This window comes from Rhea pennata, chromosome 22 (genome assembly GCF_028389875.1).
Source record: "Rhea pennata isolate bPtePen1 chromosome 22, bPtePen1.pri, whole genome shotgun sequence".
Lineage (NCBI taxonomy): Eukaryota > Metazoa > Chordata > Aves > Rheiformes > Rheidae > Rhea > Rhea pennata.
The window spans coordinates 789,633-802,973 of record NC_084684.1 but is presented as its reverse complement, the minus strand read 5'-3'; the positions used below and the strand labels follow the sequence as shown (position 1 = coordinate 802,973).

At 58.3% G+C, this 13,341-nt stretch overlaps 1 protein-coding gene and 1 long non-coding RNA gene across 2 annotated transcripts; one reads left to right on the top strand and one right to left on the bottom strand.

The window, feature by feature from the left end:
• Window positions 1-3,463: 3,463 nt before the first annotated feature.
• Window positions 3,464-4,723, bottom strand: LOC134150081 (uncharacterized). The gene is made up of 2 exons (XR_009960586.1): window positions 4,633-4,723; window positions 3,464-4,208 (listed from the first exon to the last, which is right to left on the bottom strand). It is a non-coding gene; the product is annotated as an uncharacterized LOC134150081 (long non-coding RNA).
• Window positions 4,724-4,944: 221 nt separating this feature from the next.
• ALDH4A1 (aldehyde dehydrogenase 4 family member A1) lies at window positions 4,945-10,980 on the top strand. Its single transcript, XM_062593202.1, has 15 exons — window positions 4,945-5,000; window positions 5,372-5,468; window positions 5,614-5,706; window positions 5,803-5,850; window positions 6,098-6,253; window positions 6,526-6,675; window positions 6,765-6,839; window positions 7,504-7,691; window positions 8,280-8,353; window positions 8,494-8,690; window positions 9,067-9,114; window positions 9,622-9,774; window positions 10,048-10,169; window positions 10,460-10,578; window positions 10,716-10,980. Exons 1-15 carry the CDS (start codon window positions 4,975-4,977, stop codon window positions 10,826-10,828), a joined length of 1,659 nt encoding a protein of 552 aa, XP_062449186.1. The 5' UTR covers window positions 4,945-4,974; the 3' UTR covers window positions 10,829-10,980.
• Window positions 10,981-13,341: the final 2,361 nt, after the last annotated feature.

Genomic DNA, 13,341 nt, shown 5'->3' with positions numbered 1-13,341 from the left:
GGAGAGAATTACGATGATCCATCTGGATCCACAGTGATCCGTCAGTGACTTCCGTCCATAAAAAAAAGAGACTCAAGGATGTTCTTGGGGTTTCCTTGCCGTTTGAAATACTCGGTGCAGTTATTCATAGAGTAGCTAGTAACTTCATGGTTCTTGTGTTGTCCGTTAGGGGCTTTTTCAAAGCCCATTTCATCCCATAGATACAACTTTTCTCTGAAGAAGAAACCTTATTCCAAAGTGCTCATTCCTATTATTTTTTTATGTGGCCAAAGTGGTAAATGCTATGTTCATTAAGGCTGCAAGTTTGGGGGGTGGGTGGGCAGGGGCAAGAAATACCAGCTGTGGTATTTCTTGGGTTTTTTTGAGGGGACCAGGATTGCATGTTTTCCTTCAAGTATTCTTACGGTTACCGAGCCTGTTTGAACTGCAGCTGCTAAAGGTGTCGTTTCTCAGGAGGCTGAGAAACCCGTCCGCCAAAGCTGAACGTCTGTAGTGCTTTGGGGGCTTTCGGCGGAGGCATCCTTTGAGCGATCTGCTTGCCCGGCGAGTCAGCCGCCTCGGAGGCTGTCCTTCGGCTGTCCTCAGATTACAAAGTGCTCTTTGGTACTGGAGACACCGAGCGATTTGAACAGCCGTCCAGCTTAGCTGCGGGGGGTTATTTTTATTATTATTATATTTCTTTAAAACTCAGTGTCCTAGTAGGGAGAGGGCTGAGTGTTCCTGAAACTAGCAGCTGGTATGTTGAGGTAGGAAAGAATATGCTCAGTTGGACAGTGTGAGCCAAATGAGGAAGTGGGTGTTCCGCTGTCAGTATGTTATCCGTAACCTACAGTTTTTAATCTCATAGCCATAATTATGAGGAGCATCGGTAAGGGGGCTGCATTTGTTCGTAAGTGTAAGGGATGTGGGGCTGTAGTGAAGAGTATAGAAATAATGTGTATGATGGTGATGTGTACGATGGTAAATTACCGTGGTGGTTGGTGTCCGTTTCTTATAACCGTATGTAATCAGCTTTAAGAAGAGAAAAGATGTTTTTATACCTGGGATTGGGGGGGGTTATTTTCCTCTAGGCTGTATAGGACTTAGTAGCTGGTGGTCAACCTTCTGGGAGTTACGGGGGTTGCTGCTTGGTAGTTTCCCTAGCAAGTTTCTGGTTAGTTTAGTCTCAAGTGATGCTGCTGATTTAACCGACAGTGGTCCTGTTCTGTTTGCGTTTAACCACTCTGTAGCAACCAGATCAAACGCTTGCCAGAAAAAAATTGTGAAAATGCTGGAAATGATTTTGGTGACCTCTTTTTTGTTTTTTTTTTCTTTGTAAAGCTGTAAATACTTTATTTTTGTTTTCTATTCTTAATGCGGTGTCATATTGACACTTTTTTAGACTTCTAATCAGAAAATCCTCCTCATTGTTTCTCATTTTTTAAAAGGGGATTTCAAGGAAGCAAATTTTTTTGCTTGTTAGCAGTGTAATAATAGATCAAATTACTAAAATGGATTTGTACAAAATGTTTTCAGTACACAAATGGCAGTTGCTTTTGTGGATGCATGTTGTTCAAAACCGTCCAAAGAATCATATGATACAACCATTTTTCAAGGATTTAGTAACTATCGTATTAGTTCAGACGACAAAAAATCAAAATTGTTTTAAAAAGTTTCTTTTGGGGGGGGGGCATATAATGGAATTGAACTAAGCTAAATGTGTAATGTATTTATAAATACCACAGTATATATTCTATTTTTATTAGAGGTTTTTAAAGTGCAAACGGATTTCTGTTAGCAAATACAATTATTCCCTTGTAAAGTATCTTCTGCTTTGACGAGACTCCAGATTCTCAAGCGGTTTCAAGCGACAGCGCAGGCCTGGCTGTGACGCACCCGCCCGTCGCGAGAGGGGAACAGGCGCCCGGTCACCAGCTTTTCTGTCACTGCAGAACTGTCGCCGTTTCCCCGGTTTTGGCCCCCCCTGATTTCCAGGCCTTCTGCTAGAGGGTGAGTAAGGACCGATCTGCTCTGCTGACTGCAGGTGATAAGGCCTGGAGTGAAACTTGGGTCTTACCTGGCTGGACGAAAACCTGCGTTTGCCTGCGATGAAACAAAGCAACGGGGCAGAATTGTGCTGGAGTTTAGACCGAACGCTGTTTCCCTCTCGTAAGAGATGTTCTGGCATGACTATTCCTGCCAGCAAAAATACCAGCTCTGTCGCCGCCCGAGGCGGGCTGAGTGAAAGCAGCGGTGGTAGGTGGGTGCTCACAGCCGTGCCGCAGCACTGCAGTCTCTACAAAGCAGCAGTTTGCTTATGTTTCCCTTGGCTCCGGAAAGACGAGAAGAATGTTTGTGCCTGCGACGTGTGACGAAGAGACCTGCAAGGCTGGGAAGTCTTTGACTGCGCTTCGTGTTTGTGAGCGCTTCGTTATAGAGTCGAGCGTTTAACGTGAGACTTGCTGCAAAACAAGTAAGCAGTGAAAACGCTGTGTAACGAGAGGGACCGGACTCTTCCCGTGCCGTGTTCCGTCGTGTAATGCCCTCATGAGGATTTTCAGCATTTTTGCTTCGGGACTTCAGGGCTTGGATTCTCTTGCGCTGGTCCAGGGCTTGGGTTGGAGGGGAACACACAGGTTTTAAAACGTTTTCCTTCAGTGTTACGTCACCTAAATGCCCGACTTGAAGCTTTTATTAAAATGGAACTTGAACCGGTTTGAGTTTTAAGCGCCCTGTTAAGGCAACGCGTAGTATCCTTGTGCTAAAAGCACTGGGTTTAAAGGTGAACTAGAAATGCTACCGGCCAAACTGTAAATTCTGCTCCTTGCCAGCCCGCTTCTAGCGAGAGCGCGAGGGGGGAACGCTGAAGGCTTGAACACGAGTCTGGCAAAGTAGTGAATAAACACGTGCTTTCTTTTTTTGTGCCTGTTTTTGTGTGTAGTTCAGTGTCTTGAGACGCTTCTGCACTTGCAGAAGCCTTTCAAGCTGCTTCTTTTGAAGAAGCAAAAATTATAAGAAATGGCAATTTGATGATGCTTCTTGAAATCTGGATTCCCTCCGGTCCAGTTTGAGGCACTCCCACGCTGAACCCCTCTGTAAGCGAGGGACGGGGGGTGCTTTTACGTCCGGCTGGGTCAGCGCGCCGAGGAAATGAAGATGTTAACGCTGAAGGAAAACCCCAGGGTGCGTCGCGGAGGGCTTTGCAGCTGACGGTCTGTGTCGTTCCTGTGGCTGAAGGCTCCGGTACTGCGGTGCTGCAAGCCTAATTAGTGTGGTTTGTTGGCTGCCTGAACTGACAATCCCTAAGTAGATTTAATCTAAAATCCTAAAAGTGTTCTTTTTTTCTTTTTTTTTCTTAATTAGAAAGGGTTTAGGATGATTAAAAGCTTGGTCACTGTAGACGCACTTCCTGTGTAATGTGGTCTCACCGGAAGAAACACGCAATTTAGTCTCTGAAACACATTACCTGTGGCTAACGTGTATGTAGCTCGGTTCTGCCAAAAAAAAAAAAAAAAAAAAGGTTATTTATTATTTAAAGTGTTTAAATGGAGGATATCGATTCATCTTCTCCCACGCCACGTCACTTCCTGTCCGTTCTTCTTAGGTCATGTAAGAATTTGTTTTATACACATGAAAACAGACTACTGATCAGTGTGGAAATGAACCTGTTTACCGTACTGTTGTAAATATTGTGCTTTATATTCTGTATATTAGCTTCTTTTAAAGAAAAAGACTTAACTGATAACGCTATTTGATCTCTGGTAAGGAAAGGTCCAAGGATGAACCAGTTCCTGAGCTTGCTCCAAAGAGCTGCGGTCCCTTGCCCCGAGTTCGGATTTAAATCCGTTTCCCCCGCCTTGAAGTCCGTCCTTGGCGTTTGGAAGCGGGCCGAGCGTCGGTGCCCCCGGCGAGCTCAGCCCGTCGGAAGGGGCACCCGGAGACGCGCAGCGAGAGCGTCGCAGCCCCTGCCGATCACCTCCCTTTCCCTTTCAGTGCCAAAAAGCCCACGCGCTCGAGGGCCGGCGTCCAGCCGCCGGCGCCGCCGCGTCCTCTCCCCGGCCCCCCGCTCGCTGCCGCCAGCCCGCTCCCGGAGAGGCGCCGGCGTCCTGGTTCATCCTTGGGGGCCCGATCCGTAAACTCCGAAGTGTGAACGGTCGATCGCCGAGTCGCGGACTGAACGGGCTTCTCCGCTCGGACGCTCGTCGAGGAAAACGGGTTACAGTACTTCTCTGGTTACGAGGAAAAAAAAAAATAAATGCCAAACTCCTGGTGCTCGTCTGCGCGTGTTCATTCCCGTGCTGCACGGCGCCGGGTCCGAGCGACGCTCCCTCGGGGCTCCGCGGTTGGGGAAGAGCTGGGGGGGCCCTTCCCGTGCCCCCCTCCCCCGTGTCCCCGCAGCGGATCCCCCCTGCCAGCGGGGCCGAGCCCCGGGCCCCCCTTCCAGAGCCAAAGGGCTCCTAACAGCCCCAAAGCGTTCACACGCTCGGAAAACGCGAGTGCCATCCGCAAAAAAGCGGCCGGTGCTGCCCCGCCGCTCTGCGTCAACAAGCCCCTCCCGGGGCTAGCAGGGCCCTGCGCTGTACCCCTTAAGAAGGCCCCCATTATTATTATTATTATTATTATTACTACTACTATTATTATTATTATTATTACTGTTATTATGCCGTTTAAAAGCCGCGGCCTCGCCGCCTTCAGCTGGCCGCTTCCTCCCTCGCCCGCCGGTCGCAGGCGCGAGGAGGCTGCAGCCGCCCGCCCGCGCCGCCGGGCGCCAGGAAGAGGCAATTTTTTTTTTTACTACTATTTGTTTTCGGTTTCCCCTTTCGCTTTCTGTTAGGCGCGCCCGCCCGCGCGGGCTGGGGGGGGGTGGGGGAGGCAGGCGGGCTCCCATTGGCGGCGGGAGGGGGCGGGGCCGTGGGCAGCGGCGCGCGGCGGCGGGGCGGCGGCGGCGGCGCGCGCGCGGGGCCGTGGGCGCGGGGCCGTGGGAGCGGCGCGGCGATGTGGCGGGCGCTGCGCAGCGTCGGGTGAGTCCTGCGGCGGCGGCGGCGGCCCGGGCCCGTTCGCTGCAAAACGGCGGTTCGCGGCGTGGCGAAACGCCGTTTCCCCGCCGGCTTTGCCCGTTTCTGGCTTTTTCTCGCGCGACCGCTCCGCGGCGGGGTCGGGGGCGTTTTAACCCCTTTCGGGACGCGTGATTTGAGGCCGCGCAGCGTTTGGCAAACGCGTAGCGTGCGGCGGCCGCCCCTAACGCGCAGCCCGGCACGGTGGAGCGCCGCGCCGGGCTGTGCCGCGCCGCGCCGGGCCGGCCTGGGCTTGCTCGGCCGCTTTCGCCGGGCAGGCACGGGCTGAGCGCTGACGGCGGCGCGGGGCGGCGGGTTGAGCGTCGCTCTCGCCCTAGGCGCAGGTGGCGGCACCGCTCCGCCGCCGGCGAGGTGGCCAACGAGCCCGTCCTGGAGTTCAGACCCGGGAGCCCCGAGCGAGCGGCGCTGCTGGAGGTAACGCCGCGCCCGGGAGGCGCTTTGGGGCCCGCTGCAGCCGTGGCTCCTGCTCGGCCCGTCGGGGCGAAGAGGGCGAAGGGAACGTGGCGCCGGGCTTGGCGGGGCGGCGGCGGCCGCTGACGCGCTGCCGTTGCCCCGCCAGGCGCTCGGCGAGCTGAGGGGCAAGACCGAAGCCGTCCCGTGCGTGGTCGGCGGAGAGGAGGTGTGGACATCCGCCGTGCGGTACCAGCTCTCGGTGAGCCTGGGGCAAGAGCCGCCCGCCTGGAAGCGGCACGACGGGGAGGCGCGCTGGCGCGGGAATGACGGAGGTTTTTTTTCCTTCTCTTTCCAGCCGTTCAATCATTCGCACAAGGTGGCCAAGTTCTGCTATGCCGACAAGGTGAGCGCGCCTGGGACAGCAGCTGCGGTGGCCTGGCCGGACACCAGCGGGGTGACGAGGCGCCTCAGCTACGGGTTCCCCTGCGCTGGAGGGGGATGGCGGGGGAGGATCTTGGCTTTCCCAATCCCAGGGATCCTGGACGGAATCACCGCCGGGAGCCGCAGGATGGAGGTCGTGGTGGGAAGGGGCTTGCGGCGACTTTGCGCGCGGGTCCTCGGCATCGCCGCTGTCCCCCTCTGCTCTGCAGGAGCTCATTAACAAAGCCATCAACGCCGCTGTGGCGGCGAGGACCGAATGGGACCTGAAACCCGTCGGGGACCGGGCCCAGATCTTCCTCAAGGCGGCTGAGCTGCTGAGCGGCCCGCGGCGAGCGGAAGTGCTGGCCAAAACCATGGTCGGGCAGGTAGGAGGGGGCCGGGGGCGGCCGAGAGGAGCTGCCGGTGGCGAACGGCTGCAAGGGCGGAAGCGCCTGTCGCTGGGCTCTTCCCTGTTCGCCAAGGACGAGGGGGGCGCGGGGTGGCGTGGCAGCCCCCCCGCGGACCGCGGCCCCCTTTCCCGCGGGAGAAGGCTCGCGCGGCCGAGAGCAGCCGTGGCGTGGGGGAAGCTGGAAAACCGCCCGCGGAGGGCCCGGAGGAGGCTCCTCCATTTCGTTCTTCTGCTCTCCCTCCCCGGCAGGGCAAGACGGTCATCCAGGCGGAGATCGATGCGGCCGCCGAGCTGATCGACTTCTTCCGCTTCAACGCCAAGTACGCGGTGGAGCTGGAGAGCAGCCAGCCGCTCAGCGCGGGCGCCAGCACCAACAGCATGGTCTACCGGGGGCTGGAGGTGAGCGGAGGCCGCCGGAGCTCCCGGCCCAGCCTGGAGCCAACGCGCTGCCCGCCGCCTCACCGGGCCCTTTCCCCCCCGTCTCGCAGGGCTTCGTGGCGGCTGTCTCTCCCTTCAACTTCACGGCGATCGGCGGGAACCTGGCTGGCGCTCCGGCTTTGATGGTGAGCGTCGCAGCGGGTGTCCGCCTCTGTTGGAGGCGAGCCGGAGCAACGAGAGGGGCCCTGGCCCGAGTCTCGGGTCAAAACCCTGTCCTGAACCCTTTGCTAACTAGGAGCTCAGATTTAATCCTGGTGCCCAGGGGTCCCCTGCCGCAGCAGTGCCCTGTGCTAGCGACAGGAGATGTGGGAGTGCACCAAGCTTTTAATTCACGGTAATGCAAGATGCAGCACGTGAACCCATGAATTTTGGAAGGGAGGAATGGGGAGAGCGAAGGAAGAGGGTGAAGCTAACACAGGAGCTGGGAAATCTGTTTTTGCGGGGGTGACGGGGAGCAGATGCACGCGGGGAGCTCCCCGGCCTGCGGCACCTGGAATCGAAGTCGCGAGACGCCGGTGATTTATTAATCGGCGGATGTTAATCAGTGCCCCGGCAATGGCTGAGCGGACGGGTCGCTGCGGTCGGCGCCAGGGGCCGGCGCGGTCGCCGCACCGCTCCGCTGGCCGGGCAGCCCCGGCGCCCTCATCTCCGCCAAGGGCGTCGCTGCTCCGATCCTGTCCGCCGCGGGCGGCGAGATGGACTTCGGCGGACGCGCCTGGGCCGTGGCGCCCCGAGCTGGTGGCACCGGGGCGCGTTTCGGGGTGCTCTGACTTTCTCCTCTCGCTCCAGGGCAACGTGGTGCTGTGGAAGCCCAGCGACACTGCCATGCTCTCCAGCTACGCCGTGTACAGGATCCTCCTCGAAGCCGGGCTGCCTCCCAACGTCGTTCAGTTCGTGCCGGCGGACGGGCCCGTCTTCGGCGACACCGTCACCGCCTCCGAGCACTTCTGCGGGCTCAACTTCACCGGCAGCGTGCCGTAAGCGTGCCGGCGCGGGCCTGCTTTGCCCCGGGGCATTTTGCCAAGTCGCGCCCTGCCGGTGCTTCAGGGTGCGTTAGCGTCTCCGAGCGCCCCGGAGCGTCGCTCCCAAGGGCGATCACGGGCTATTAAACGCCGGGGCCCAGCTCGACCGGCAAATGACATGGTCTGATGAGCGTCGTGCTTTAAAGGTGGGAAGCTCATAAATTAGTATTAGCGGCTGTGCCTCCTGGTGGGAGTTTATTAGCATTTTTATTGTTTTGCAGCCAAGGGGTTTGTCACAGTAAGAACCACAAAGAAGGGGGGGGAAGGAGAAGAGCAGGAAACTTCTTTATTCTGCCCTGTGACATGTAGCTGTTTCTTACATTTGGAAATCTCGGGGTGGTCTGTAGTGCCCGTTGCTTTGGTATCTGGGGCCTTGTTCTTGGCTGGCATCGCCCGGAAGGCCGGTCGGTCCTTCGGGGATGGGCCTGTGGATTCGGCACGGGCTCCTCTGCAGCCGGGCCGAGACCCGGAGCTGCCTTTTCCACCTTCCCCGTGGCATGCAAATGCACGAGCTTTCTAACCAGCTCCTCTTTCCTCTTTCAGGACTTTCAAGCGCCTCTGGAAGCAGGTGTCTGAGAACCTGGACCGGTACCGCAACTTCCCGCGTCTGGCTGGAGGTAATTTGGGGGCGCAGGGCGGCCAAGGCCGAGCGCCGGGCGCTTAGAGGTGCTCAGGAGTTTGGGACCGGCCGTGGCTCGTGCAGCCGGAACAAACTCCTCGCTCGCTGCTTCCTTTTCCTCCCCCTCTCGGAGACCAGAGTGTGGCGGGAAGAACTTCCACCTCGTGCACAGCTCGGCCGACGTGTCCAGCGTGGTGAACGGGACCCTGCGCTCGGCCTTCGAGTACGGCGGCCAAAAATGCTCGGCTTGTTCCCGCCTCTACGCCCCGGACTCGCTGTGGCCCCAGATCAAAGAGAAGCTGCTGGAGGAGCACAAGAAGATCAAAGTGGGAGACGTGAGTGGAGCTGCCGGGCTGCTGAAGGGCTTTGCGGCTCAGCGGGTGGTTGATGGGATTAGAGACTGCGGTAACTGGCTACTAATTCCTATTGAACCAAGCTTTTTATCCACTGCTTCTCCCCCCACACAGCCCTCTGTCCCGTCCCCCCCCCCCCCCCCGTCATCTTTTTTTAGTGATTAAAAATTAACTTGTAGCCAGTGTCTGCGGGAAGGATTGTGCAAGTCACCGAACGCTGCAGACTAATTGAAAAGCAGTAGCTTGCCCCCCTCTGTGTGTCAGGGTGGGAAATTCGGGGAATTTCAGCTCCCTGCTTCGGAGTTACCCTCCTGGCGCAGCGCGGCCCTTGCATGTTCTCCTTTCTTTCCTCCCGCAGCCCGTCCAGGACTTCGGGACGTTTTTCTCCGCGGTGATTGACGACAAGGTAAGCACGAGCGTCCCGTTTCCGCTGGCGGCGGCGCACGTCGGCCCCTCGGCTCAGTGGTTTTATTTAAGCCTTGGGTGAAGCGCGAACGTCGGTGCTTAGTCGCAGCGGCGGCGATAGGGACGTGGGAGCTCTCTCTCCTTCCCGAAGTATTGCCTCGCTTTGTTGCTGCCCCTCTTGAAAAGTACCTTTTCAGGGGAGAAACTGTCGTTTCTGGGACGGCATCTCTGGCTCCCAGCAGTGTAGGAAACTACCTGGACACCACAGTCCTCTCCTCCTCGCTGCCTGCTTGCCTTCGCTGGGTGCCTTAGCAGGGAGTCCTTCCTCCCTGGCCTGGTGTCCATGCCGCAGCTGCTGCCTCTCTCAGGCTGGTTTCATCCCAGCCCTCTTGAGCTGGAAGAGAGCTTGGAGCAGCATAGCGATCGCCCGCGGTGCCGCAGCCCCGCTCCTGGAGAGCAGAGACCCCCAAACTCACAGGCTTCTATTTTTATTTTTATTTTTTCTCAGTCTTTCGCCCGTATAAAGAAATGGATCGAGCACGCCAAGACGTCCTCCAATCTGAGCATCCTGGCCGGAGGCGGCTGCGACGACAGCGTCGGGTATTTCGTGGAGCCGTGTATTGTGGAGAGCAAAGACCCGAAGGATCCTATCATGAGAGAGGTGAGGGCAGCTCGGTGGGAGCTTGCGCAGGGCCGGGGGGGAAGAAACAGCAGTAAAGGTGTAGAAAGAGGCCGCAGACCCCCAGCCGCAGGTGGCTGCTGGGCACCGCAGCAAGTTGACCGCCATAAGGTGCTGCGGGGACTTTCCTCTACCCCCGGGGCTTTAGCTGAGCGCCGAAGCGCCCGCTGCTCCGAAGCCCTCCAGCTTCAGAGGCTGTGGGTCGCATGGGGAAGTTCTCCCTGCTGTCTGAACACCTCTCTTTTTACCCCGCAGGAAATTTTTGGGCCGGTGCTCACCGTGTACGTCTACCCGGAGAAGAAGTACGAGGACGTCTTGGAGCTCATCGACACCACGACGCCCTACGGCCTCACGGGGGCAGTCTTCGCCCGGGAGAAGTAAGTGCCAAAATCGGCCTGGACGCTGCGCGTTCGCGTCCCGCTGCCTTGCGGCGCGCTGAGACAGCGGGTCAATCCGCGGGCCAGCCACGGCATGGGGTGGCCACCTCGGCGGCGCAGCGTTGCTCGGAGCCCCGCGCTCTGCACTACCCAGCAAGGACAAACTTAAATCAAGTGCCGAGCGCATACGTTCCTTGGAGCGTGTTTAAAATGCAGTGTGTTTGATTGCACCAATCTTGTCCGGTCTGCTCCGTGCGCCGGGCTGAGCCGGTTGTTTCCCTTCCTCCTAGGAGCATCGTGGAGCAAGCGAGGAAGCGCTTGCGAAACGCCGCTGGCAACTTCTACATCAACGATAAGTCGACGGGCGCTGTTGTGGCTCAGCAGCCCTTCGGAGGCTCCCGCGTCTCGGGTGAGAGGAAGAACGCCGGCGGGGAAGGAGAGCGCTGAACGCTGCACGTCTCTCGTGTCGGAGCGCTCCGCCTGGCGGGACGCGTCCCACCTGCTCCGGCTCGTTGTCGCAGCCGCTTTCTTTTCCTCCCGAAACAGGAACCAACGACAAACCCGGCGGCCCGCACTACATCCTGCGCTGGACGTCGCCGCAGGCCGTCAAGGAGACGCACGTGCCCTTGACGGAGTGGCGCTACGCCTACATGCAGTGACGCCGCCTCCCCGGCCCCGCTCCCGTACTACTGACGCTTGACGCACACAGAGCACTGGAAAGCACTTAAAGCAAGTTACATGTAACGCAAGAAATTACGGTTTATTTTAGGGGGGAAATGAATTATTAAATGGATAACTCAAGAAAGAGAAAGTCTTTGGGATTTCTTGGTGGGGTAAGCGCGCTGGCAAGGGCAGAGCACGGTGAGAGCGTGCTGCAGGCACCAGAAACCCCGGGCCGGAGAGCAAAGGCTGGATCCCAGCTGCCTCCGACTTGTTCTGCCCTAAATCTGCAAAGGGACAAGGCCTCGGCCATGTGATTTTTCTCTCTAATTTCGGCTTAAGAGGGGGATGCCCGGTGATGGAATAGAAGCTTACGCAAACATGGAAGAAGTTTCCTGTTAATACTCTCATTTCAAGGCTTAATTTAATAGCCACGCGCCTCTTCAAGGGGCTTTGGGCTTACCAGCGGAGCTGAAAGCCGGGATGCAGTTGGAAAAGTGGGGCTGCGACGCCCGCTTGCCTTTGCCATCGCGATCCCCCTCCTGGCCGACGCGAGAGGCGCCAGACTTTTCCCTCTTGCCTGGCCAGGAGTGCTGGAATTAAAAGCAGGAAAGGGTGTTAAAAAGCTGGGCTTATCCCCAGCGCTGGAAAACACCGGCTCCCCCAGGTCAGGCCTGCCGGGAGATTCCCAGACTGAAGCGCCTCGGGTAACGCTCCGAAGCTGCTCCGGGAGGGCGTCCCCGCGCCTCCGGAGATGGGTCCAGCGGTGAGAACCTATCCTAAGCACCGACGCTTCCTGCTTTCCGGGATTAAAACGTTTCCCCGGTTAAACCGTGGCACTGCGGACCCCCAGCTTTGGGGAGAGGGATGCCACGTGTTGGACCAAGCTTTAGCAATTTTGCTTTTTTCTTTTTTTTTTTAAAGCAAAACCCCCCAAAGTTGCTGCCTCGGGAGATGAATTATTCCTCGTCAGCCGAAGGCCTCCGAAGACGGAGGACCCAGAGCTCGCAGTGGCCGGGCATTAGGCGCAAGCTCCTCCATGTGCAGGACCGCCGGCCCCCTGTTTTGCCCTGCATAGTTTCCCGCTGCGGACGAGCCCCGGGGCCGCCCTTGGCGCCGGTGCCTCCCCCTGGCCCTTCGCTCGGGTGCTTAAAACGCATCCGCTGCTCCGGCTTGGCTGCTACTCCCCCCTACCTCGCCGATCTGCGTGGACGCAGCACCTGGCAAATCGCTTGCAAAGAGCTGCTTCCTCCAACGAATTTTTTTCCCCCCTTCCTTGTGCTGATTATTAATATCATCGCATGAGATTTTTCTTTCCCCCTACCCCCTGCTCCTCCCTGGGTGTTGCGCTCGCTGATTTAAGATCACAAACGTGACATTTTGGTGCCTGCGCCGTGATGCCAGGCGGGCAAAACCCACCCGGAATAATCCATTCGCTCTGCGTCGGCTCTCGGTGCCATCCGAAAACGTTTAATTGATGCGGCATCAGCCCTGCCGGCAACTCTTGCTCGCTTCCCCCCAACCCTGGCTCCGCCGCCTCCCCGATCCAGGGAAATAAAAGCCGAGAGCCTGGCGTTTGCCCCCCTGCCGCTGCCGCTGCCGCGACTCAGCGGGGCTGTTCTGCAAGGCTGCTTTGGACACCGAAGAAGAGGAGCAGCCTTCCTCCAGCACGCGAGGCATGCTGCAAAATCCTCCCCCCCCCACTCCCGATGCAAATATTGCAGCAATCCCAGAAAAAACCCACCCCGACTGCAGATTTCCCCAGTCTGCCGGGTGCCGCTGACCGTTGCACGGGCCTGCTTGGACGGTTAAGCCCCATATTGCATCCGGAGCGAGCAGGCGCCCCGGGATGCGCCCTAAAACACTTCCCATCAGAGAAGCCCCCATCGGGCCGGTGCTCAGCAGGGTGCAGAGCGCCGCTGCCCCCGACCCTGGCAAATAACCGCCCCGGGATCGCGCGCCGCTCCCCCAGCGGAAATGGCCTTGCTCCAGCCCTAAGGGCTGGACCGGGCTGCCAAGCAGCAGCTGACTCCGGAGGAAAAGTCTCCAGGTGGCTGGGAACGTGCAAAGCGGGGTCGTTCCCGTGTGCCAACGCTGCCCGGACGAAGCTGGAGGAACCCAAACCATCCCGAAGGAAGGCAGGAAGAAGGGATCTCCAGCCCGCTGCGCTTCCCGGAGCCCCAAAACCTCGGGGTGCCATGCGGAAGAGGTCTGGATAGGTCCGCGGGGAGCCGCAGTCCTCCGGCGGGAGGACAGGAGTGAGGCAACCGCCGTCGAGCAGAAGACACGTTGGCCGTCGGCCTGGTCTTCAAGCCCGCGGAGAGACGGTGCTGGTGGAGCAGCCTTCTTCTCCAGTGAGGCACCAGCAACCGAGCCCAGCTTGTTGCTGGGCTTACGGGGCCGGGGGGATTGGATGTCGGTCGGCTGAGCCCTTGAAAACCCAATCCTTTCTGGGTCGCTCTGCCTCACGGGTTCCTCGGACCCATCAATCAGCGCGGGCGACACGATCGTG